Source organism: Planococcus citri, chromosome 1, assembly GCF_950023065.1.
Source record: "Planococcus citri chromosome 1, ihPlaCitr1.1, whole genome shotgun sequence".
Lineage (NCBI taxonomy): Eukaryota > Metazoa > Arthropoda > Insecta > Hemiptera > Pseudococcidae > Planococcus > Planococcus citri.
The window spans coordinates 72080100-72106337 of record NC_088677.1 but is presented as its reverse complement, the minus strand read 5'-3'; the positions used below and the strand labels follow the sequence as shown (position 1 = coordinate 72106337).

The window sequence follows — 26238 nt, the reverse complement described above, 5'->3', positions numbered from 1 at the left end:
GCATTGTCAAAAACCTCATGAACGGTACGTCATACATAATTTTCCATGTTTTGCATTTTCACCCTTCTTGAGGGGCACTTCGGAGGCAAAAAAGGAAGGATTAGAGTGATCAAATGTAAATAATAGGCAAATATTCGAACTCAGCGACTCCAATTCAAATTCGAATCAAAAGTAAGCTTGGCTCCTTCATTTGGGGGACTATATTATGAGGAAAATTTTTTAGATTATTTTACCAACACTTTCAAAGCAAATTCGAGAACAAAAATCAAGTATTGATAAACCCACTTTGTGTTTATCGAGCTTTCATGGAATACGTTTGGTTTATGGTGTTAATAAAATTGCATACTCAGTTTGCCGTAAATACAGCGAATCAATCACGGCGAACCGAGTATGCAATTCTTTCGATACCTACGAGTTGTCTATGCAACTGCCAACATTGAAGGCTCATATTGGGAGATCGATTCGATTGGGCTGGGAGAAAATCTGTTTACAAGGTCTTGAATTACGTAGCCAGATACAGTAATCTAAATTGAGAAAACAAAATTTAACCAGCTCGAAAACGAACTGTCAAAATGAAAGCTCAACTTTTCATCCCACGTAGAAAATTGAGCAGTACCCATTTAAAAAATTTGAAAAAAATCACCACAAGGACTTCTTTTTTATCCTTATTATTTTCAATGGACTGTGGTTTTCAAAACGAAATTTCCACAGCCCTGGGGCAGAAACCCCCCTCCGCCCAATTTTGAGTGAACTTCAAGTAATGATAAAATTAAAATAGCGCATCATATTGTTAGTGCTTTGAAGACGCTCTGAGTTGAAATATTAACACATTTTCTCAATTCGGCAGCCCCCCCCCCCACTCCAACCACAAAAGGTCTTATCATCATCATCAACGTCATAGTTGCAAGCGACTAGTGTGCCCCCAATAACAACCGCCATCGCGCCATTCCTCTCTATCTTGAGCTAGTGTGGATGCTGTCGCAACTGAGCCAACTATTTTCCAGACTACATCGATCCACCTTGTTGGAGATCTTCCTCACCCTTGTGTTCCAGGGGGCAGGGACCTTACCAAAGAGAATTTCTTTTTCAATGTTTTCCGGTCCGCTTCTGGCTACGTGTCCAAAATAACTCATCATCCTGGTTTCACATATTTTATTTAGCCTGGTTGGTTCTTGTAGTTGTTCCACAATTGATGCATTTGTTCAGTATGCAGTGTCTTCAACATCCTGCGCCATACCCACATTTCAAAGGCATCAATTCTTCTTCAATCATGTTGCTTCAATGTCCAGATCTCCGCTCTATTCAAGAAAACTGGAAAAACTAGTGTCCTGATTAGTCTCTTCATCTTTTTATGGAGATTTTCCAGTTGGTGGTGACTTTTCTCAACTGAGACATCGCTGCTTTTCCAAGAGCTCTTCTAATTTCCTTGGCTGATCCTCCATCAGCATCCACAAGTGAACCCAAATAAATAAATGAGTTCACTTTTTCAAATTTATTCAGGGCTTTGGATTCTGGTAGGTATCCAGCGCTATCAACAACCATGACCTTGGTTTTCCCCACATTTATGAGGAGTCCCATGTCCTCACTGACCATCCTGATCAGTTCTGCCAGATCCTCTTCATTTGCAGCTATTAAGGTGGTATCATCAGTGTAACAGAGATTGGAGATTCTTCTACCTCCTATCTTGATGCCGCCTTTCCAGTTCTCCAAGGCTTTTTGCATCGATGTTCTCGCTATATATCTTGAACAGCTGAGTCAAGAGTATGCAGCTGTGCCTTACTCCTCATTCTGGCTGAAATGGGTTTGACTCTTCTCCTCCTACTCTCACCATCATCTCATTCTTGTCATACAGTTATTTGATCAGCTCAATTTGGTGCTCTGCAACTCCCATCTCATGTAGTATCTCATATAGCTTTGTCCAATTGGCACATTGAATAGAAGAAAAATTGCTTTTACAAAAAACACTGTATTGAACATTTTAAACATGCAACGGCCGTTTTGGTACAACATACCATCATCAGACATAAAACAAGAATGATAAAATTGCGAAGTACATACGAGAACAAATAGATAGAATTACATTGAATTATACATTGTGCTTAAGAGTTAGGGCAGGGGGGGGGGTGATTAGTCATGTAGGTAGAGAAGCTGTGTAGCATGTTGCGATGAATGATGGTAGGAGCTTTTACGACTTCATTGAGAACAATGTTGTTGCTTTCTACGTGTTTGAATATTTCAAACTACTCCAGAGCATCCAGTCTTTTACCTTTCTTTTCGACATAGAGGACTTTGATATTAAAGTCAGATGAGTGGTTGTTGGTCAGTAGATGGTCTGCAAACGTAGATACTCCGGGTTTTTTATTTTTCCATGCGCTAAGGTGCTCTTTAATGCGTATTTTGAATGCTCTGCCAGTTTGCCCAATGTAGAGAGCTTTACCAACAACCACTCATCTGACTTTAATTTCAAGGAATTAACACTGATTTGCACCAATCTTCTGACCATTCTCTTTTGCACCATATGTTGTTACATATCTTCCAGATCACCTTCTCTGCTTTCTTACCCATGGACTGTAATATCTCAGTCTCAATACTGTCACATCCAGACACTTTGAGTTTTCTCAACGTCTTAATGGCATCTCTTACTTCATCTAGTAAGATTTCTGGCTCTTCTACTCTGTCCACTTCAATTTTGGGTACTGCATTGTTGTTTGGGTTCGGTGGTTCACTCCGATATAGCTTGCTGCAATGCAATCTCCAGTTCTCTAGAATCTTATTCGAGTCCAATGCGACTGTACCATCCTTGGCTGTGATTTCACATGATAGCAGTTTAAAATCTCTGGTGATCTGTTTCATCATCTTGAATACTATGCTTGATTTGTTGTGGTCAGCATATTCTTGAATTTCTTCACAACGTCTGTTCAGGTAGGCTTATCATTTTCAGGTAAAATTTGCCAAGTTGAAAAAATCTGAAAGAGAAGTCAATTCACCTTCAGTTAATCCATAAATTCACTACCTCGTTTCATTCGTGGAAATTTTCCATTTTATTATCAACTTATTTTACATTTTTCTGGACTTCAAAAAAACATGTTGAATTTTGTTTGATTTTCAGTTGAAAAAAACACAAAATTTTCAGGTTTTTTTTTTCAAATAAAAACTAAAAATTTTTTGTGGTGAGGGCAAAAAATGCATAAGGATGAAGAATGACCCGCCCATCTTTCCAGTATGTACATATTATTTCCTGGTTTCCCTTTTGTAGTGTTTTTGTCAAAAAATTGTAGAATCAGGTGAATTTTCTGTTTTCAAAAATTTTGATCCGTTGAAGTTCCTTCATAATATGTAGGTATGTTTTTTTTTCAAAAATAAGTATTTTAAATTGATCATCAATTTGTGTAAGTACTAATCATCGTAAATGGTGCAAACGCATCCAAATAATTGAAAAATTAATCCCGGTGACCACGACACCCCAGCATAGGTAAAAATAGACACACGCCACATGCACAGTTGCCCACGTCGCGTCGTCGGCCTGCTTAATTCGTAAATTGAAATTCTATAATAACATTTCCATCGCTCTGATCGAGTAATCCAATATAAACACGTGTCTCGTTCCAACTAACGTAATACATACATCGCTCGTTAAGTTACCTACACACACGATAAAATACAATATCATTTTTCGTAATTCCATCGTCTGCCCAATTCCCTTCTCTTCTGTCAGCTTTCTGTCAAACAACACGTGGCAACGAAATCTCTCCAGTTTTCATTTACTAATTACCTACTGTAACGACGAAATTTGTGCGCAGCTCGAATTAAAAGCACTTTGTCGAGAAAGCCTCGCTGGACATACTGTCCCATGCACCAATTCGAATACTCGTAATTACACGGTTCTCGAAATTCGCCTCATCGTTATAGGTACCTACTCAAAAACCGAGAAAATGAGAGGCAAAAATAAAATTCCCACAACGACTACGACCTGCAGAGATGCGGAGAAAACATTAAATATTTATATCTCGCAGAAAAGGCATAGAGATAAGCGCGGCCGAGTACAGTAAAAGAAAACGATAAGGTGATTCGAGACGTATGACGAAGATTTTGCGACCGAATTAGCCGAGCTAACAGACGCAAAGATACAGATATCTCGTTCTCAGCCTCTGTCTCTGTATACCGAGCACTTGAAAAAGCAAAACCATCGGCTTATGGTGGTGCAGATAGGACAGGGGGGGGGGGGGTTGCTGCGTATCAAAAATGCTAAACACGATGCTCGACGACGACGACGATTTCTTCTCAGTCTTTACTTTTTTTTTCTGGTCTGGGCTTTGCGTATTGTTTCCTGGTTTCGGTATTATTTTCATTATTACCGGAACACGAATTCGCTATCCGCTTACTTTTATCGAAATATTTACATTTTCAATATACGAGTATATATCCAGACCGACTATACAGAGAGAGAGAAAAAAAGATTCCAGCGCAGCTCGTTTTTCCAAAGGCTCGTTTAAATAGAGAAATAGGTACCCAGGTTACATTGTCCTCTTCTTCTTCTTTTACTAGTCGTCCATACACACGTCCTGTTTCCTTGTCGCTGCCATCCCCCTCCCCTCTGCAGTATATCCTCGTTCGGTCGAACGTTAAAAATCAACGCGATTACGTAAACTGCCATACCTGGTTTTATTACCGGCGGAGCTTTCGCTTATCAGCCAGTCCGGACTGGAAAAGTCCCCGGAGAAATGCTCATGAAAATTGAGTACGCCGTTAAAACCGACCCGAGCCATTATTCGTCTCGCTAAAGAATACAAAAAGCTCGGCCCCTATACACCATACTCGGCCTCAAAGATAAAAGAATATACTCGTGTCCAGACAAAGCGATATGTCAAAGTAATGAGACTATGTGCGGTCTCTTATCGCTATTCCTGACGCTGGCCCACTCTCACCAACCTATCTGCCTTCCTCAGCTTACTACTGCTACTATGTGAGATTCTACATCGCTCTACATAAAAGTGAAAAAAGTCTTTCGTTGGACAAAGCGAAGTTGTAGACATTCTCTGTGTCAGTTCGTTACCTTGCACAGTTTAGTTTAATGTGTAAGTATGATCCAAGCACGTGTTTCACCTTCCAGCTTCCTACTTTTTCTTATAAATTCGTCGCTGAAGTCTCGATGTGAACTTTCTTGATACTTTTGATGATACCAGGATGTCTACCAGATCCTTCCGATGGATGAGAGAGGGGTTCAAAGTATTCTGAAACGCCATCAGTCAAGAAATTGTAAGTGGGTAATTCACAAAAATAATGTATCGAACAATGAATAAAAAAATTCGCAGCGTTTTATTACCTAAAACTGCAACATAAGGCCACTCAGAAAAATGGTTTTTGTCAAAGAGAGACAATATTGCCTCCTCTGAAATTCTGTTGACTGAATTTTGAAAATTTTCAGACCGCCTCAAGCCATCTCTAGGGGCCTCAATTTCGGTTTTGAAATCAAGATGGTTTCAGAATCGGAGTAGGCATTTTCGAAAATATATGTAGAACTCGATGTCCATATCTTAATTTTTGAAATTTATGGCTCCAGAACCCTCCTAATGTTTATTTGGGTTTTTGGGTCCAACAGGTTTTGGGACCAACAGGTTTTGGGACCAACAGGTTTTGGGATTGGAATGAATTTTGTGAAATAAAAATGGCAGCTTTTGACCAAAAATATTTCTTGATAAAAATGGTGATTTGTAGAAATAAATCTGTTTTGTTTTTTCTGAAAACGACAATATTATTAACGACAGTTTTTGACAAAAATGACAGATCTTGACAAAATTCTTGTGGGAAAAATTGGACCAAGAAAATACTATTTTGAGCCACATAAAATTAAATTTTTGAGTAAAAAAAATGACAATTTGTGATGAAAGATGATAATTTTCTACAAGTACTCGTTGTTTTAGCTTTTGATAGAAATGACGAGTTTTTGAGTGAAAAATGACAAACTTTGTTAAAAAATTGCAATTTTATAAATGATTACAATTTCTGGCCAAAAATGGAATTTTTCGACTGAAAATTGAAATTTTTTGTTGAAAAAAATTTTGAATTAAAAAAACAAAATTGAGGCAAAAAAGTGACAATTTGAGTCAAAAAAACAACTTGTTGATAAATAAAGTGTAGGCATATACTTCCTACTCTAACATTGTAGCATAAAATTTCAATTTGTTTCATGAATTGGCAAATTTTCGATGTAAAATGAAAGTTCTTTGACCTACCTAGCCCTAGTGATTTCTCTTCAGAGATCATAATTTTTGTCATGAAGTTCTATTTTTGTTCAAAAACTTCCATTTTTGTTCAAAAACTTCCATTTTTGTTCAAAAACTTCCATTTTTGTTCAAAAACTTCCATTTTTGTTCAAAAACTTCCATTTTTGTTCAAAAACTTCCATTTTTGTTCAAAAACCAGACTTATGTATTTTTTGCCAAAAAAAAGTGCTTGTCGAAAGTTGTCATTTTGCTACACAAAATTGATTCCAATCCCGAAACCGGTTCGACCCAAGAACCCAAATCAACATTAGGAGGGTTCTGGGACTTCTTGCGCCTCAAATTTCGAAAATTGCGATACGGATGTTAGCCCAGTCAATATGCAATTTGACCCAAATATAATTACAAACAAAGGTTTTTTTGGTGAATATTGTCTAGGGTGGTGTGCTGAACAACATACTAAAAGTCCCCGCCCCTACCGCACGAGCTTCCCCCCCACAGTGGATTAAAGCCCCCCAAAATCAGTTTTTCATCAAGTACTCCTGAAATATTGAATTTTAAGTAAAATGAGCCTGGTGATTCAATTCAATTCAATTCAAGTTTATTCGTGCAATGGGCAGCTATGCTGCATTTACAAAAGTCATCTTAAGTTTAAGTAATGCAGGTACAGCAGTTCAAATAGATGTGGTTAAGGATAAATATAGATAAGTACTGCTAATGATGCTAACATTAAAATTTAAATGGAATAAAAGTATACACATAAATAATAGAAAATAATACATTTCATCATTTCATCTCCTTCCCAATACCTATCAAATGAGCTATCGACCAACTCCCTAGCCTCAAGGGGGGTGGCGGTACGACCCCTCAAAGTGATGTGATTTCAATAATTTTACATTTTATGATTTGGGACTTGTAACCTGTTCTAATTGATAAGATGAAGTCAAACTTGGGGAATGGGATTCTTTTGGGAGCTAGAGTTGACCTCTGGAGTGGGGAGGGTCAAAGTTGAAAATTACAGAAAGGCCATTTTTTTGGAGGGGCATAACATGACCCCAAATGGATGAAAAGGGTCCAAAATCATACCATCGGACAGTACCCTATCTGTGATCAACATATCCAAATTTCAGCTTTCTAGGTCATCCCCACCCCATTTAAAGCGGAATTAAGCTAAAAATCCTCTTATTTTGCCTCTATTTTCGGTTTTTTCCGCCTTAAAAGGAGTGGGGATAACCTAGGAAGCTGAAATTTGGATATGTTGATCACAGATAGGGTACTGTTCGATGGTATGATTTTGGACCCTTTTCATCCATTCGGGGTCATGTTATGATTTTGGGGGGCTTTGCTCGTGGGGTAGGGGCGGGGACTTGTAGTATGTTGTTCAGCACACCACCCTAGACAATATTCACCAAAAAAACTTTTGTTTGCAATTATGTTTGGGTTCGCCCATTTTTTTCTGCTATTTGACTGGGCTATGTGTCGAGTTCTATATTTTCGAAAGTACCTACTTCGATTCTGAACCCGGTTTTGATTTCAATACCGAAATTGCAACTTTTCTATAAAAGTTTGCTTGGTTTTCTAGAATTTTCAGGCATTCTCTGATTTCATTTACACGACACCTTAAAACCAACACCAAGAAAGTAAGACTAGGTCAAGTCGATGCTGCGCTGGAAAAAAGGGACAATTTTTTATTACCGGCCGATCTACGGCAATGAATCTTGGTCCGGACGAGTAACTCGTCGTGTAATACGGTGAACGCGTCTTTTACACTCTTTCGGGTTTTATTACATTTCAGCTTAAAAGTTCGTAAAAATTTTACCCGGCTTTGTTATTTTATGCGACACGTTAGTCTCTGTTTCGTTCGTTCTGAAACAACAAACCACTTCATTAACCCTTTTTTTTTTGCTCTCTTTTTGCCTGGACGACTTTAGTACCTATCACTATTCTTTTTTACCTATTTTTTCGCGTACAAGGTGCCATAGAGATAGCGGATCAAAATGACGTCGTTAAACGAGGTACAGATACCTTATCCGGGCATCGATACCGGAGCAATGTGCTCTTAGGTGAAACGAGTTCTTGATACTTTCGCCCCCTTTCCTGCCTCCAATCCTCGTTATAATACTTTTTTCTTGCCGAGCTTTTCCATCTTTTCGTCATAATCCGCTCCAGTTCTCTCGTTCATTCGATCAACAGAGCGTTTGACGGGGCGGAAAAAAATAGGCATTCGAGTCTTTTTGATTTTCATCTGCGGCGCTCGTAAAAATATGATAACATTAAAAAACAATCAAAGCCGAACATAACATCTCCATTAAAGCTGCTACGCTAAATAAAGACACTTTCGAGATTATAAAAAAAAAAAACCTTTTTGGGATTTTGGAAATTTTTTCCATTTTTTTTTCTCTCTCTCATTATTTCTCACCGTTCTCTCCTCGGCTGCTTTTCATCCTCGAAGCGGAAAAATATACCGTATTGTATGGCGTCGTCGATTACTCCAAACACGAACAGAAGTAGAAGTGTGAGGTACCTAACTAAATCGAAAAGCGAAAAAAAGTTTCATTTTTGTTAATCCATCGTCCTCATCTGGCCCCTGTTTCCTCAAATTCTCTCCTTTATCCTTAAAAATTATACTTAAACTTGGAAAAATTGTTTAAAAATTTCTCGCTTCGGTGAATTCTCGATGAAGTAGAGGTAAAAAAGAGATGAACGATAAAAGAAGGTGGGATTTATTCTGGTACGTAAGTATACCTACGATGCCGTTAATAAATACCTACAAATCGAGCATCGGCAGCATCGACCGTGTTCCATCGACCATACACAAACTCCTTCTAAGTACCAGGTTACTCGAGCTTTAAGCCGTTAAAAGTATACGAAAAATCTTCCTCGATATTGCTAAGTCTGTTCGGTATAAGGAGGAAGAGTGAACGATGGATTCTAAATCCTTTTTAAAGGGGGTTATTAACATCGACTATACTAAAGGGACGAGAAACTGATCAACCTGAAATTTTCGCTCGTTGGTCGAGCATCTATCGCTAATGCCTTAAACCGGCGCGATATTTGGTTGCAATCGCGATGAAATCTTGGTGAGTATTTGTGTTACTGAAAAAGTAAGGTTGGAATCGGATTTGGTTTCAGCGAATTTTTGAAAATTTGAAAAAAAATAATCAAAAAACGGGTTTAAGGGCTTTTATAAAACTTTTCCATAAAATATTAATTTTTTTGAGCAAAGTAAATTAATGTGAATGATTCCTTCAATTCAATTCCTATACACCAACAAATAAGTACTAATTTTGATGAAAAAATAATTACCTACCTATAATGACACAATTTTTACATTTATTTAAACACTTTCCCTGATTTTAGAATTATCAAGCTTTAATCTAAAGCTTAGATCAATGACATCAGTCCAGATTGTTCTCATAAAATTGACAATCTCGGACACAGTAAAGGCTTCATCAGAACATCAGCGAATTGCTGCTCATTGTCAGTTCTAACATGATTTACACTGATCATGTTAACTCAAATTGAGTCACAAATGAACAAGTACTTCCTCTGGATATGCTTCATTCTCAGGCTTGTTAACTGAAAAAAAAAATCCGTTCAAGGTTACAGTTGAAAATTTAACAAGAAATTCAAAATTTTGGTTAAAGGTTACGGTTAAGGTTCAGGTTACAGTTATTGATGACCATTTTTTTCGGTTAATGGTTAAGGTTAAGGTTACAATTTTTGGTGTTAATTTTTCCAGTTGAGCTTAAAATTTCAGTTACTTGATGGTTAAAATTACAGTTAAAAATTTGAAAATTTCCAAAAATTCTTTCAGAGTTTGAAATTTTGAAGTTTAAAAAATTGGAAAACTGGTAACATTTGAATTCAAAATTTAATAATTTTTTCAAGAGACAATTCTTTATCATCTCTTTTTATTAAATATCATTTAAGATCGAGCTTTAATAGTTTAATGAATAATGAGTATGATGCAACTTATACCTAGTTTCAAATTTTTTGAACTTTCTATTCACATTTTTTATTTTATCTTTTGATCATTTTTTTGATTAAAATTTCAAATCACTACAAAAATCACATTAAAAAAAACTCAGATAAGAAGAAATTAATTTTATTGTTACCAGTTTTTTTCTAAAAATTTTTTGGTCAAGGTTATGGTTATGGTTCATTTTGATCTCAGAAAACGGCTACGGTTATGGTTATGGTTGGTGATATTTCAAAAAAAAAGGTTTTTTGGTTATGGTTAATTTTTTATCTGGTCAATTTACCGGTTAATTTGCGGTTATGGTTAATAGCAGGGTTGTGCCGTAGAATACACCATGTAGAATACATGGGCATTCTACGCGTAAAATAGCGTGTGTATAGAATAGCCCGAAAAAAATGTAGAATGTGTAGAATGCGTAGAATGCGTAGAATGCGTAGAATACCTGTAGAATAAACGTGCAGATTATTTTTATTTTTTCGAAATACTTACTTATCTTTTTTTCATATTTTGCATCATTTAATCCAATGCTGGTATGTAAAAAAATGAAATGGTACCTAATAGTAACTAGTAAGGTTAAAAAAACAAATTTTCAGTTCGTACCTAAGTGTATTAATTTCTTTTCTCAAATTTTCAATCATAAATTAAAATTATAATATATGTTATAATCATATTATATAATTAAAAAGAAGAAACCCCAAATTCATATTTAAAATTTAATTTCCTGAACAAAAAAGTTGAACTTTCATTTTTCAAAAGTGCATTTTTGGTAAATAAAAATTTTTTTGGCTTTCAGATGGGTGATTTTGCTGCATTCTACGCATTCTACACGCATTCTACGCATTCTACACGCATTCTACGCATTCTACATCAAATTTTACGTATTCTACACCAAAATGTAGAATAGGCTATTCTACGCGTAGATGCCCAACCCTGGTTAATAGTTAAAAACCTGTTAACAAGCCTGTTCATTCTACTGTGAAGTTCAACGATTTTGGCAATTTCAATGGTGTTTTCATTATCCACTAAAAGAACTAGAATTTCAATTACAGTAAAAGCTTGTTATTATAACCAAATACTATCAACTGACAATACTGGCAACTCCATTTAAAATACATTGGGCGTTTTTGTCGCAGTAATAGCGCGATCTGAACGGCCGGGGTAAAAACTAACTCTTATCAAAAATGCTCTGATTGGTTGGTTTATAACTGGTTTGAATCTCGCGCGTCCGCGAAATTTGAATAAGCAAATCAGATGCTTGGGGTAGTTGTGGTAATGATTTAGTTTCAACCTAGGCCGCTATAGGAGTCTAAAACACCATTTTTCGATGGAGTTGCCAGTATTGTCAGTTGATAGTATTTGTTATAACACTTCTTAAGGCACCAAAAAAAAAGAGTGTTATAAGCCAAAGCCCACTATAAGCGAAAGTTTTTGAGTGAATGGGGCTGTCTAGGGACCAGAAGAAATCAGTGTTATAACAAAATTAGCGTTATAACCGGAAGCGTTACATCAAGCTTCTACTGTAAATTGATTCAACTCTCAAAACAGTCAAGATATCCAAATGGCTTCTTTCAATGCTTTGTGAGCAGCAATTAGTTTGGCTTTACAATTCAAGTCAGCTTCCAACTGCTGTTGTTTACTGATCCAGGATACGCCGCATCAGCATATTTAATCAGAATGCCGGTTGTCAATTGAGATGTACATATGTGTCATTCCATGGGTAATGGGCCCATTTGGTCGTTTCTATTTATTAAGATAATCGTGTTTTTAGTGAAAAAGTCAAAAGAACTGATAATTGAGGTTTTGATGGATTTTGATGTAGAACATATCTGACTATCGCGTGTCAAAGTATCAAGGCTTCAGGTGCGCCCCAAGCGGAGAAAAATGGAACCAAAGTTTTTCTAAGAAGGGCCCATTTGGTCGTTTTTGTTTTTTTTTTCGCAGAAAATTCATTTCCGAAGACTTTCGAAAAAATACCCTCCAAATTATACTGCACCTAGACACGTTTTACCTAGGTGCAGCGCTAGCTGTGTGGCACTGATACTGGATTGTGGCGCAGGAGGCGTGGGATCAAATCGCATCTTGGGAAGTTATGAAAAATTTTTTTTTACAATTTTTTATTTTTATAAGTTAAATTTTAACAGAAAATGTAATTTAATAATTTTTTTTGCTTTTGAACAGATTAATGAATTTTTATTCAAAATTTTAATTTATTAATCATTGTTTTTCAGGCTTAAAATGCTCATAAACATGAAAATATTGAGTAAAAAAAAATCGCTATTGCAGTTGGGTAGTAATATTTGACATTAGAAACAATAATCTTCAATTTTAGGTATGAAGGTCTTGGGATTACATGAAATTTCAGCTTTTTTCAGAAAAAAAAACTTTGAAGGTGATTTTCTCAAAAGTTGAGCTTTTCAAAATTTTAATTATGGATTTTTTGGAGGTTTTTTTCACACTTTTTGGAATTCTATCCAGCTCATATGATTTCTCCGGAGGTCTACTTCACCCCCCCCCCCCCCCCAACCCATAACTCAATATCGACCAAATGGGTCCATTACCTGTGGAATGACACATATTATTTGGACATTCAGTGTAATCTGAGTCACTATAACATTTGAGCTGTTTGACAGTTGGATCGTGTTTATAAACAAACTTAAAATTGATCTTACCTTGCAAGTAACAAATCACACGTTTCAAACAGCTGATGTCTTCAGGTGTTGGTTTTTCCAGGGATCTCTGTAATACGCCAACTGCATTTGAAATATTGAATGAAGTACCTCTGGTGACTTACAGCAGCCCACTAACAGCCAACTGATGGGGAAACTGGAAAATCTGACATTTTCTTGGAATCTGATTTTGTAGATCATTTGCCTAGTGGTGTTAGTAAGTGCAGATAGACAACCTGCAGGGAATTACTTTTAGGCTGGTGAGATAATTCAAATAGAAGAAGTCTCTTTTCTTGACCAACCTATTTGTAATTGCACGCTGGACTGGCAATCCGAAGGGCCTGGGTTCGATTCCCAGGCTGGGCACGAATTTTTCATACGCTAGATGCATTAGAAAACAGGTCAATTATAAATAGGTTGGTCAAGAAAAGAGACTTCTTCTATTTGAAATTGAATTAGTGGTGTTTGGCTTACAACCAGCCATCTGGGCTCAATTTATTTGTATTGACATGTACAACAATAATCAATCATAAAACTGCTTTTGACAAAATTAGCTAGGGGATGACCTATTGAGACCTGACTAGAATCCCCAAAGATGAGAGAAGGGAGAGAGGCCTTTAGAAGTTGAGACAATGGTTAAAATCTAGTTTTTGAACTTAAATTTTTAGAATCTAATTTTTTCAGCTAAAATGAAGCTATTTGAGGTGATAAAATCCGATCTTTCGAAATGGTACAGATTTTGTCAAAATAACCATCAAAAAGTGTGATCACTGTTTTGATATTTCGACAAAAAACTGCAACGATCCTATCACGCGAATTCATTAATTATGAAATTAATATTTTTGCGAAATACATTGCTTTCGATTTTATTTTTTGTGCCTGGAATTTTTGAATACAAATCACATAATAGCATCCATATATCTACACATCGCAGATGATTTTTCTGTACAAAAGTCAAACCAAAAATAGGTAAAATTTCACGTAGTAAATTCGACCACCTATAACTCTACCCAGAAGTATAATCTCATCTCATTTGCACAGGTAAAAACCTAAATATACCATCGCTATGTAGCTGGGACGCGCGATGGCGCAGGGGTAAAAATTTCGCAACGAGATTACTATCGTTAAATTTCCATACGGTTAGCGAAATTCGAGTAAAATTGGCTTTAGCATTCAGCATAGCGACGAAATAATATCCGAAACTCGCATCGAATGACGATAAATATACAATATATAACTTAGCCGCACCAATTCCCTTCATACCCTGTACCCCAAAACGTCCCAGTCCCTTTTAAACAGCCTTCGTTGCGAAAACGGACCTTGTCAGTGGAGGTATATACAGGAGGGAGGACGTGTGACATATCCATGGCCACACACGATGGTGTATAGCTTGTCGCCAATAATAGAGGCTTGATTTTGATGTAAATGAAACCCAATATTATATGTAAATCTGAGCTCGCAGCGGCCAAAATGCCAACACTCACGTAGATTGGTAATATTATAACGGCAGATATGTATAGTAATGCTTTATGCTATACGCAGAGACGAGAGAGACCGAGCTCTCTTTCTCGGCGTGAAAATTTTTTTCCAGTACTTTTTCCCTTTCGATATTCTACTGCAGTGGAGACAGGCGGCGCTAGCGTCGACCCTTCGGCCTTCCCCCACTGCCAGCATTTTCTCGCCTTTGCGTACGTTTCACGTTCAAATTACAATTCTACGAAATCGTATCCCTTTTAATTAAACGATTTACACCGTACGTGTTCGAAATTTATATCGCGCCTTTAGAAAGTATCCTCGTCGCTGTACCTTTCGCCTTGCCACCTCCTCTCCTCCTCCGGCGCTCATTTTGATGCCGTCATTCTCGTTCTGCGCCATTGTACCTAATAAAGAAACTTACCAGAGGCTGGAAAAACTTTTCCATTCGACTAAATGTGTATTTAAGATGTGACCGAAACTTGCATCTCTCACCCACCCCCTTCCTCCCAACCAGGACTCGCTTTTACAGTTTTTGTCGTTTTTGTCTCGATTTCGCCCAAGAAGGAAAGCGAAAGGCCAAATATTAATATATTTTATACTTTGGTAAAATATATACGCAGCTTTCGCGATAAGGAACTGAGTCTAGATGAGGTCTAGGGTGGAGGTGGCTTTTCGTACGCCGTGCGATTTGATCTACTAAAACGATTTGGTTCGTATTTAGGACAATCCGAGACGTGATTTTTCTCACCCTGTCGTCCATTTTGGTAGTATGCCCTTTTGCGTATGTATAGAGGACCGTGGGTCGCATAGCATTTTATCTTTATAAATTCGCGCCAAAGTGTACCATCGAATACGTCTATCAGCTATAAAATCGGATTTTACGTATTTTACGGCGCTGCTTGTACAGCCTTCGTCGTCGCTGCAAAGTAATAAAAAATTTTCCTACTACTAAAATGCAGCAAAAGAAAACGACACAGGCGGTTTTTCCTCTGCGGCATTCGGCATTCGAATTAGTCTTGACGCCCGACTCCTTCTCCTCGATTAACTAGATTAAAGAGATATCGTATAGCCTGCCTTGTTGTAGTATGTGGTGGGCGGCGAAGAAAGACGATGGTCGAGCAAAGATGAAATGGATACGACGAGGACGAGACCAGTAATGCGGTCGGATTTGTACTTGGTGAGCTTTATCGTTTTGCCCTGACGGCGAGCCAGCCAGGGTCACAAAGTGGGAAAAAAAAGAATGAAAAGAAAAAAGAAAAATGAATATACACGCTTGAAACATTACCCCTTGTCACGGCTGGCTAATTTTAACCATGGCGACTCGACTCGACTCACCCCCGAACTACTTGAGGGATCCGTTATGTTGGTAGGTTGTCTTTTTGTTCTTCGGTCGCCAAACAAAGGCCTACGTAGTCGGTAAAATTATCAACTTTTTTTTCACCCTGGCCCCGGTTGCTGGGGGTCTCTTTGTCTTGGCTGCGTTTCTGGTTCCCCTGCTTTCTACATTTACTGTGTACTTTTGGATGCAGTGGCGTGGTAGCGTCGTCTTCGTCTTTGGATATATGTATTGCGAACTCACTTAAGAAACTTGTATTCCGGATCGACTTATTCTTCGTGCCAAAGGGGGTTCTTACGTAAGTATTTCGACTGGTGCCTTGTTTTTTTCTTCGCTTGCTCCATCTTCACGCTTCCTTTATCCTTTCGCATTTTCGGTTCCGAACCGTCGCACTCGAAAGTACGCGAAACGAAACTCTAACTGTTGTACTATACATCCGATAATGATGATAAGTGGAGAGGAGTTGAAGGGATAAGATGCATGCACGTGTCCGTTTAAGGCATTTTAATCCAAGAGCAACAATTTTTTCGACTAATAATTGAAATGCGGATTTCAAAAGATTTTGGACTTTACGTGCTGGTAGTGATGCGTGTTCGGTGTTTCCCAGTATTTTGTTAATTAGTGAATTTAAATTGGTACTACTGATCGTTTGAACGAGGTACCTCTCAAATTGGACAATTTGGAATTCTACTTTTTATAATCACTTCGGGTCATGAAGCAAGAAGTTTGTGAAATTTCATTGAATTGCTACAATTATATGGAAAACCATTGTAATTACACAGCAAATCATCGTAATTACCTGATAAATTACCGTAATTACTGATTGCTCCACAAATTACCATAATTACTGAGTCAATTGCCAGAATTACCGGGTAACTGCAATTACCCCGTAGAATACTGTAATTACTCTTTAAATTACTGTAATCACCCAGTAAATTACCAAAAGTACCATGTAAATTACCGTAATTACCGGAATTACTTTGTAAATTACCGTAATTACCGGAATTACCATGTAAATTATTGTAATTACCGCAATTACCAAGTAGATTATAGGGAATGCAAACCGAAAACAAAACCCCCAAAAACTGATTAAAATTGCTCAAAACCGAAACCAGGAGCGTTATTTTCCCACAACAAAAACCAAAACCAGGAGACGTTATTTCTCAAATTCAAAACTGAAACCGAAACTACAACTAATTAAAAATTGAATTGGTTTTGGAATTTTTAAAGTAATTTGCCTGATTACTGGGTAGTAAAAAGTAAAGTAGAAACCATGTATTCCAGGTGAAAATAATTTTACCATTGGATTCTCCATGTCAAAAAACCTCAATTTTGACCCCTTGCACCATTATAATTATTGCTTACAAACAAATTACCTAATTGAGAATTTTGTTTAAAAAAAACTGAAAAACCAAACCAAAACCAATTCCTTAGAAATCTAAACTTCAACCAAAACCAGGACCAGAGAGCAATATTTATAAAAACCGAAACCAAAACCTTTATTTTTTCAAAAAACATACAACCAAAACTAAAACGGAGAGTGATATTTATCCGGTTTTCATGCTCTGGTAAATTACCAGAATTACCATGTAAATTACCATAATCACCGGAATTACCAGAATTACCCTGTAAATTACTGGCATTACCCTGTATGCGTAATTATTAAATTTCTCTGTAAATTACCGTAATTACCCTGTAAATTACCAAAATATCCTGTAAATTACCAGATTTACATTGTAAATTACCAGATTTACATGGTAAATTACCCTAATTACTTTGTAAATTACCGTAATTACCCTGTAAATTACCATAATTACTTTGTGAATTACCGTAATTTTCTTGTAAATTACCGTAATTATCTTGTAAATTACCGTAATTATCTTGTAAATTACCGTAATTATCTTGTAAATTACCGTAATTACCTTGTAAATTTCCGTAATTACCACTTGAATTACATCGTAGTAACCACTTTAATTACCCCGTAGTCACCACTTTAATTACCCCGTAATTACCCCTTAAATTACCCCGTAAATTACTGTAATTACTCCGTGAGTTACCATAATTACCCCTTAAGTTACCATAATTACTCTGTAAGTTACCACAAATACTTTGTGAATTACTGCCCTCAAATTACTGTAATTACAAGTTGAAAGACTGTAATAACCCAGTAAATTACCGTAATTACGAAATAAGTTACTTCAATAGTGTAGTAAATTATTGTCTTTAATTATTGTAAATAAATATTATCTTAATAATTGCTGTAATCACCACGTAAATTACCGTAATTACCCTGTAAATTGAATAAGTACCAAACAAGTAAATTGACTGTAAGTAATCATTTCTTAGTTCTTACCTTTTTTGTCGTGACATTTTTTTTGCGTGCTTCATTTTTGAGGTGCTTTTTTTATTATTCGCCATTTTTTGTCGTGCTTTTTGGTTTAATTTCTTCTATTGTGCTTTGTAGCAGTTTATTTTTTGTCGTGGGGGGTTGTGTGTTCTTGTGTGCCGAGTTCATTCTGCTAACAAAAATCAAATTCAAATTGTTTTCACCACAATGACCATAGTTTGCTTTCGACTGAATAAGTAACATTTTCTTTTCCAAAGCATCGTCTGAACACTCTGAACTCGCAGAAAAATCGAGATCTAGCAAAATTACCGCATTCTTTACAACGTTTCAACCCGCTACGCCTTGCCGTAGGCGACTATGGAATCGGCATAGAGAAAAAAATTATCGTTACAGAGCTTAATTAGCTTTCGATTATTTTCACATCGCATCGGACGAATAATTTATCGCCTTTATTCCCTTTTTTTTTTGCCCAGGCTGAAATTAAAACCATCCGAATACCGCAGATGAGAGATATAGCCGATTTGCGTTCGCTCCGCGATCCATTCTTCATTTCGTATTTTCAAAATTAACTCGTTCATTTTACGGGAAAATTTTGCCCATTCGGATAATAGGTACGTAGGTATAGAATTTTTAATTCTTTTTTCGAGGCAATTTCTCATTAGCGACCGAGAGACGGTAACCTTGACCTTTAGACAGCTTGTAATTAGTGCCGGCAACTTTCGCGCTCGTGTAATTATCCCTGCTCAGGTTTTCGGGCTTCTGCAAATAACGAATAATACATACCTGTTTTCACAATGCTTGTTGGGTGTGTCAATGGTTGCGTTCGACTCCTTCGATCTGATAATTTGCTATAACTTTGAGTGCACGAGGGTAATTTAATTTGCCGGAGAGAATTCAAATAACACCCAACGAACGACTCGTGTATTTGAAACTATGTGGAGGGTTATATTATATTGTTTGATTTCAGAATGAAATCGAACCAAAGATTCCTCATCTTGCATCCCTGATTGACTCAGCTTATCTCTCGTTAGCTACTCATTTCACTCCTGTTATAAAGACACATGAACTCGCGATAAAATCAATAAGTACCTCTTCGTCAATCACCCAGACGATCACCTTTCCTAATATACTACACACACGCACCCATTTCCATAACAAGGCTATAGGGCTACTAACCACCATCTTGTCACGATAAGAAGGTAAAGTCGAATTTACTCTGCTCCATCGTAACACGTTTTATAGCCTATACAAGAAAATTAACGCGATTTGATTAAATTCACGCCCCTTTAGAGACTCGTTACCAAGCATTTAGCTCTCCATACACACACACAATACACCACTACCACTAACTACTAGGGGATCTATTTCTCGAGATATCTCCAAGCTGGCCTTTAGTAATGTTGAAAAAAAGAAAGAGAAAAACACGAAGACGACAAAGTTCCCCGAGTACTTAATTTTTAACGATTGCTTATCACGCCTTTAATCTATAACAAGTGTGCGATGGTACCTTAAACAGTTTTCGAAGAATGAAATGTGTTTATGGCTGCGGAGAAGGGAGGGGGGTGGAGGGCAAAAGGCAACAGAAGAACAGATATTGGGTATTGAATTACGAACATTTCTCACCGATACATGTTTATTATTGTGTCATATAGATGCACGTGTTGCTTAGTAAGCTTTTATTTTCATCTTGCTTTATTTATTTTCCTGATGGATTAGGATGATTCGATTGAAATCAAAAATGTTGTCAGCAAAATAATTACAAAAGTACCTAGGTACCTTATTATAGAACAAAATGAAGGGAAATATACTTGGAAAAGTGAAATTTGGACTATACTTCATTTTTGACATTTCACATTGAATGTGTTATCATTAAGGTGAGAACGGGAAGGATTACTGTAAGAACGAGCATTTCCAAGCAGCCCTAACCTGTGTTAGCATCGCGCTTTGCGCATGCGCGTGGACTTGCCATAATATCCTTATTCCTTATATCCTCGTGTATGTGTGTCTATTTTCATATTTTCATTTTTTTTTCCACTTCGATAATCGTTTTTCTGCAAGATGTTTCTATAATGTTAAGGCCTTTTTATAATGCTACAATTTTACTTTGCCGTAAAAAAAGCACTTTGAAATTTTTGCCGTAGAATAAAACGTAGCATTATAAAAAGACCTTAAGTATTTTTTTATTTTTCACAAAAAATCACGTTTTTTTCAAATTTTTCAGACAGGGTTTGCTTGTAACGTGTTGTGTAAGTAGGTATTTCAATAATTTTATGAAAAAAATGAAAAAAATTTTAACAGGACTTGTACCTCTACCTATGTTTTAATTGAATACCTTTTTTATTGTTTAAAAGTTGAAACTCATTTCGTGTTTTTGCCTTTTTGGTGTTTGTAACACTCAATTCTGTTTTATTTAAAAGTTTCCTCTCAAATTTTAAGTATCGCTTATTAAAACATCCGAATTCTGTTCGAAATTGAAACTTTGAATTTTTTTTCCCATAAAATTATTGAAATACGAAATACCTACTTACACAACACGTTACAAGCAAACCCTGACTGAAAAATTTGGAAAAAAACGTGATTTTTTGTGAAAAATAAAAAAATACTTACATTTTAAAAACATCTTGCAGAAAAACTATCATCGAAGTGGGAAAAAAATGAAAAAATACGAAAATAGACTCATACACGAGGATAAGGATATTATGGTAAGTCCACGCGCATGCGCAAAGCGTGATGCTAACACAGGTTAGGGCTGCTTGGAAATGCTCGTCTGTAAGAGAGTTTGTGTCGAATGATCTCCTTAAGCTAGCTTGAATAGGCATAAGATTGGGTAATCCAACAGACTCTAACATACACAGAATACATAGCAAATGAACATATAACAGTTTACTATGTACAAGGTTTATTTTATCAAAGTTTCAACAATATTCATCGTATACATACCTAATATATTAGATATATAGTATGTAACAAATGCAATTCATTTTAATAAATAAGGTAGGTACCCTTAGTGGTACAGACCTCGGGTGATCATGGCAATTAACAGACATTGATATCTTATCCAACTATATTTTCACTATAATTAATGTATGCTAAAAGGACTAAACATTTGTAGGTCTCAGATCATTGTCATCAACCTGCAATAAAATGACTTCATCAATTAACTAGATTAGGCTATAATTAATTCAGTGGAGGCACCACCATGTGAGTCTGTGCTTACCTGCTGCTGACTGTCTCACCATCTCCGTAACCTTTGCCTACTCCAATAATAGTGGCTATGATGGCTGCTTTACTTACGCAAGGACCGATTAAACACGCTCCAATTCAAAATGCCCGGGCACATCCCAAATTGGCTGCAAAAGATAACCAAACGTCAAATTATCCCGTTGGGTAAATCCGACTTAAAATGATTAATAAAACACATTGATCCCAAATCTTCATTGGGGTAAAACAAAGAACTTGTGACTCGAGATAGATCCCTGCCAAATGCCAATAAATAGAATTATGCCTAATCCTTCATCATCTGATGAAACTCCTGCCACTGCAAATATGTAGCTAAGAACATGTGACTCAAAATAGATCCCTGCCAAATGCCAATAAATAGAATTATGCCTAACCTTCATCATCTGATGAGACTCCTGCCACTGCAAATAGCTGGAATCAAGTGATCTTACACACTCTTAGTCTTTGGAGCGTAGCCGTGGTAACCTTCAAGTACATCCTCTAACACACCCTTTATAATTTCCCACATTACCATGTATCTTTACATCATGGGCAGGGCTGTTAAATTACCATAATTTGTTCACTGGTAAAATACGGTAAAATACGGTATTTTACGGTATTTATGGTATTTTACTAATTTGGATATGAAGAGTTATTTTTTGTAGTTTGACTTCAAAGTTGTGAACTTCTGACCTGCCTCTGAAGTAAATTTTCATTTGTTTTAGGTGTTATTAAAGATTATAGAAAATTTGGTCCTTTTTCGTTGAAAAAAGTACCCCTCCCCCCTTCTTCAATGAAAAACTGATAATGGAGCCTTCGCTCAAAAAATACAAACTTTTTCACGTTTGTTGCTTCTAATCCTTGAATTTGATCCACTTTCATTGAAAAAAAATCACCATTCAATACTTCTGAACCAACCCCCCCCCCCCGACACCACAATATTATGAAAAGATGGTCCTTAAAGCCCCTCAAAAAATCAGAAAATTAAAAAAAACTACTTTTTTCAGGTTGTTACTTCATTTGGTATCTGAATTGATCCATTTTCATGAGAAAATTGAAATTAGAATTTTCGAGCGAAAAAATAAAAAGATGCTTCAAATGTACTATTCTTGATGTGATTCTTGTTGTTGTCTGGGTTCATTTGAGACGGAGGAAGTTTAATTTTTCAATCCATTTCCTTTCTTTTTATTTCAAGTTACTGTACTTCAAATTGAGGAAATTCATCTGAAAAACATTACCTAACGCAATTGTTTTTTTTCTGTTTCCTTAACCGACGTACCATGTATTTTTCAACCAAAAAAAGGTGAAAAAAATTGAAAATATTGACATTGAATAAAAAATCCTTCTAAAATTGGAAAATTTTCTCTACAATCTCTAAACTCGCGACCCATCTGCGCGAAAAAATTTCCCAAATACCACTTTTTTCTTTATCTCGAACAGAAGAAAAAAAATTACCATCTACGACAGTTTTTTGTCGCGCTATAAAAAATACGTAAGTAAGTAAATTTCTCGAAACCGAAATCCATGTCTTTTTCTCGCCCCTTCGCAGCTGACTCTTTCTAAAGGATAAATTTGCTAACGAAAAGTTTTTTTTTTCTTTTTCATTGAAACTGGAAAAATAACTATCGAACGATATTAGAATATTGGAAAGAAAGAAAGCACGAAAGAATAAAGAAAGAAAACAAAAAAAAGAAAAGAGAGACCCAACGAGCGCGTAAATCTAATAAAACGATTTACGGGTGTTGTAGAGTGGTGTGGAGACGTAGAAGGGGGAAAATAATAAAAACGCTTTAGAGGCGTATTTCGAGCCGAGTTAAGGTGCGAGGGGCAGGGGAGGGAGAGTCGAATGAGAAAAAAAAACGATAGTTTGAAAAATACTAAAATTTACTTTGGAGTTTTTTGTAATGAGAGTCACTGTTGGTTGACGTTCTATCGGGAGATATTTTTTTCTCTCTTGTTTTTTTTGTAGGTAGGTAGGTAGCGAGTACGTATATGTACCTACTAAAATTATCGGTAAAATGCATGCGATTTCCCTCGAGAGGTATTTTTCAGCTGACTAAAGGCTGAATATATTGAAAAAATGGCCGTTATGTAAATTATGATTAAAATTTTCACGAGATATACGTGCAAGTTTAGAATTTAGATACCTATGTAAACTTTGTTCGGTATGTACTAATTTGTCGCCATTGCGAGCCTTTGGACCCGGACGCGGAAGTCGTCGTGCGAGTGAAAAATCGCAGGCATGTAGGATTTTTGTAAAGTATCACTTGGCAAAATCGTGGCGAAAATATTACGAACGAGCTCTTGGGAATCGTCTACGATTTTTATATAAAAATTGGAGAAAAAACACGTGCAGGAAGTTTTATTGATTGGAGAATTTTTTTTGTTTTTTTACAGAGCCAACTTGGTGTACAATCCGAACGATACGACGTCGTATTTGGAGGTGAAGAATTTGAATTTAGGCGACGAAGCGGTCTATAAATGCGAAATAACCTATCTCGACGTGATAGAAAGTTGCCTCGTGGTGCAGTTTATTAATTTAACAGCGTTGAGTAAGTAATATAGATGATATTTTTACGTTATAGTAGGTACTATACGATACGATGAGGTACATCACATCATCATCGTCTTCGTCATCGTCTACGAACGACTTTTATCGATGGTAATGGGGAGCCTTTTTTCACGCTTATTGGAATTTGGAAATATCTACGAAAGTGAAGTCGTTTAATCTTGATATGGTTATACTATACGTAGAGAGAATGAGATGTTAGCTCGGCGAACACGTATATCAAGGTGATGACAGTGAAGAAGTAAAACTTGACGGCTTCGTTGATAAATGGCGTAAACAATGGTATCTGATTTGTCGATTCGAGTGGAAACGCGTTATCTTAATTATTCAAGCAACAAATTCGGCATCGGCAACCACGACTCTTGAGAAAAATGAGTTTATTTTGAACGCTTCGCCGTTTGAGTTGCGCCTCTGGCCCGATTGTTGGTGATATCGTTGATAAATATACGTCATCGGTGTGGTATTTTTATTTACCGTTGAAATAAACATGCGAAGAGAATTGAATGCTCGGAAAAGTGTCAGAATTTCCGTGTAAAATAAGGTAAATAATACCTAAATCAGGAGTGAGAAGAATTGAAGAGGGATTTGATATACGTGAGAATTGAAATGAATTCATCTGAGATTACAAAAAGTGCATCAAATAACCCAGATGAATCGAAACAATTATCATCTTGCAACTTGAAGAAAAAAATGATTTATGGAATACCTATCTGAAGAGAGGGGGAAGTGAGGGGGAGGGGAGGAGCGATAAGTAATTTGGAATTGATCAATTTATTCAAATTCGATCAAAATGATTTTTTTGCATATTCATAATTGCTCGCGAATATGACTGAAGATTTTTCTGAGCTGTTCGTTTGAGACTGTTTTGGTCTGCTTTGTTCAGTTTTACATAAGCGGTTCAATCACGTGATTCATTCGAGTAATTTTGAATTTTCTTAAATTTTTGGTGAATGACTCTTTGTAGTGGAAGAAAACGAACACACGAAATGGTTTTAAAGTTTTTATTAATGTTTTTATTTTGAAACACGAAATATGTGGTTTATACGCGAATTATACTTAACGGAACTTTACACGGCTTATACTTAGTCGCGAACAGTTCTAAGGGAACTGGTCCCAAATGTAGGTAAGGTTAGGTGTTAACTTAACCTTTGCACGTTCAGACAAACCAAAGATCTCCAATGGTACTAGGTATCCACTGGGAGGATCAATGAGATCCCTATAAGGCTAAACCAAAGATCTCAAATGGTACTAAGTATCCATAGTGAGAATCAATGAGATCCCTATAAGACTAACCAAAGATCTCAAATGGTACTGAAGCAGCCACAATGAGAATCAATGAAGTGCGGCCTACACATAAGTGAAGTTCTACACCTATGTTAAGGTAGGCCTCCCTAGCTCTTCTAGCTAAAGAAGATTAGACTTCGATAGTCAGAAGAGAACTGATTTTACCAGCGAGTTGGCTGAGTTTATTTACCGTCAGGCGGGGTCACTTTGATTTTTAAAAAAATGTTTTCTGCTCTGTACGGCGTAGAAAGATGTTTTCAAAAAAATTGCACTACTCAGTGTGTAAAGTACGTCAAAACGCACAAAATGACCTTTATGATTTCACCGACTTTGCCGGAAACGGAAAAGTAAGGTATTGTATTTGTCATGATGGTTGAGGAATTGGGTGGGGGTGGGTTTTCTTGAGGTTTTGGAGTGTGCTGATCACGATAAGACATATGGCGCAAAACGAGATAAGTTTATATATATAGGTATTAGTATCCAGACTTGTCAACTAATGAATGGGTTAATTTTACTATACAAGTGGACTGACCAACTTGTCAACTATAGTTGACAAGTCATGGGTTAATTTTACTATACAAGTCAACTATGAGTTTTCAGAAACTTCCAGCAGAGCGCGCATGGCTTAGAAATCAAGGCGCGAGGACGAACGCAGGGTCTATGGTCGATTTGTAGTGAGTAGAACATGATGCGCTGGTGGAGATGTATGCAAATACATCGATCCTGAGTGTACACGACAACAAATTTGACCTGAAATTTTTCAGTATTTTATTGGCCCATGGAAAAATTAAAAACATCAAAAATTTTTATGCTGTTTAAGCTTTCTTGTGGTGTCTTAACTTTCTTAAAATTCAAATTTCTTCAACTCCATTTTCAAACTTTTTCTTCAAAATTTAGCTTAAAAATCTGATTACTTTTTTCAACACATAGATTTTTTAAATATTAGATTGAATCTGCAAATGAAATTTTAATAAGTGATTTAGAACAGAAATTATACCAATTTTAAAATTTTGTTCACTTTTCAGCATATATGCCAAGCATAGTTGACATGTCTGGTCGCAAGCAAATATATATATAGCCGCATACAGGTAAACTCATAACGTTTTGTATAAACAGCAATCTCAAGACCCCTCTGTAA

The 26238-nt window shown here is 36.4% G+C and overlaps 1 protein-coding gene and 1 long non-coding RNA gene across 7 annotated transcripts in view; one reads left to right on the top strand and one right to left on the bottom strand.

The window, feature by feature from the left end:
• nrm (neuromusculin) overlaps positions 1-26238 on the top strand; it is a 593812-nt gene that overhangs the window by 417702 nt on the left and 149872 nt on the right. For all 6 annotated transcript variants that reach the window (XM_065370891.1, XM_065370847.1, XM_065370867.1 and 3 more), the window contains exon 3: positions 23645-23799. In XM_065370891.1, the coding sequence (XP_065226963.1) occupies positions 23645-23799 (155 nt within the window). The remainder of the gene's footprint in view (positions 1-23644; positions 23800-26238) is intronic.
• Positions 1-26238, bottom strand: part of LOC135831120 (uncharacterized) — a 375747-nt gene that overhangs the window by 283511 nt on the left and 65998 nt on the right. The gene's annotated exons all lie outside the window — the stretch shown is intronic.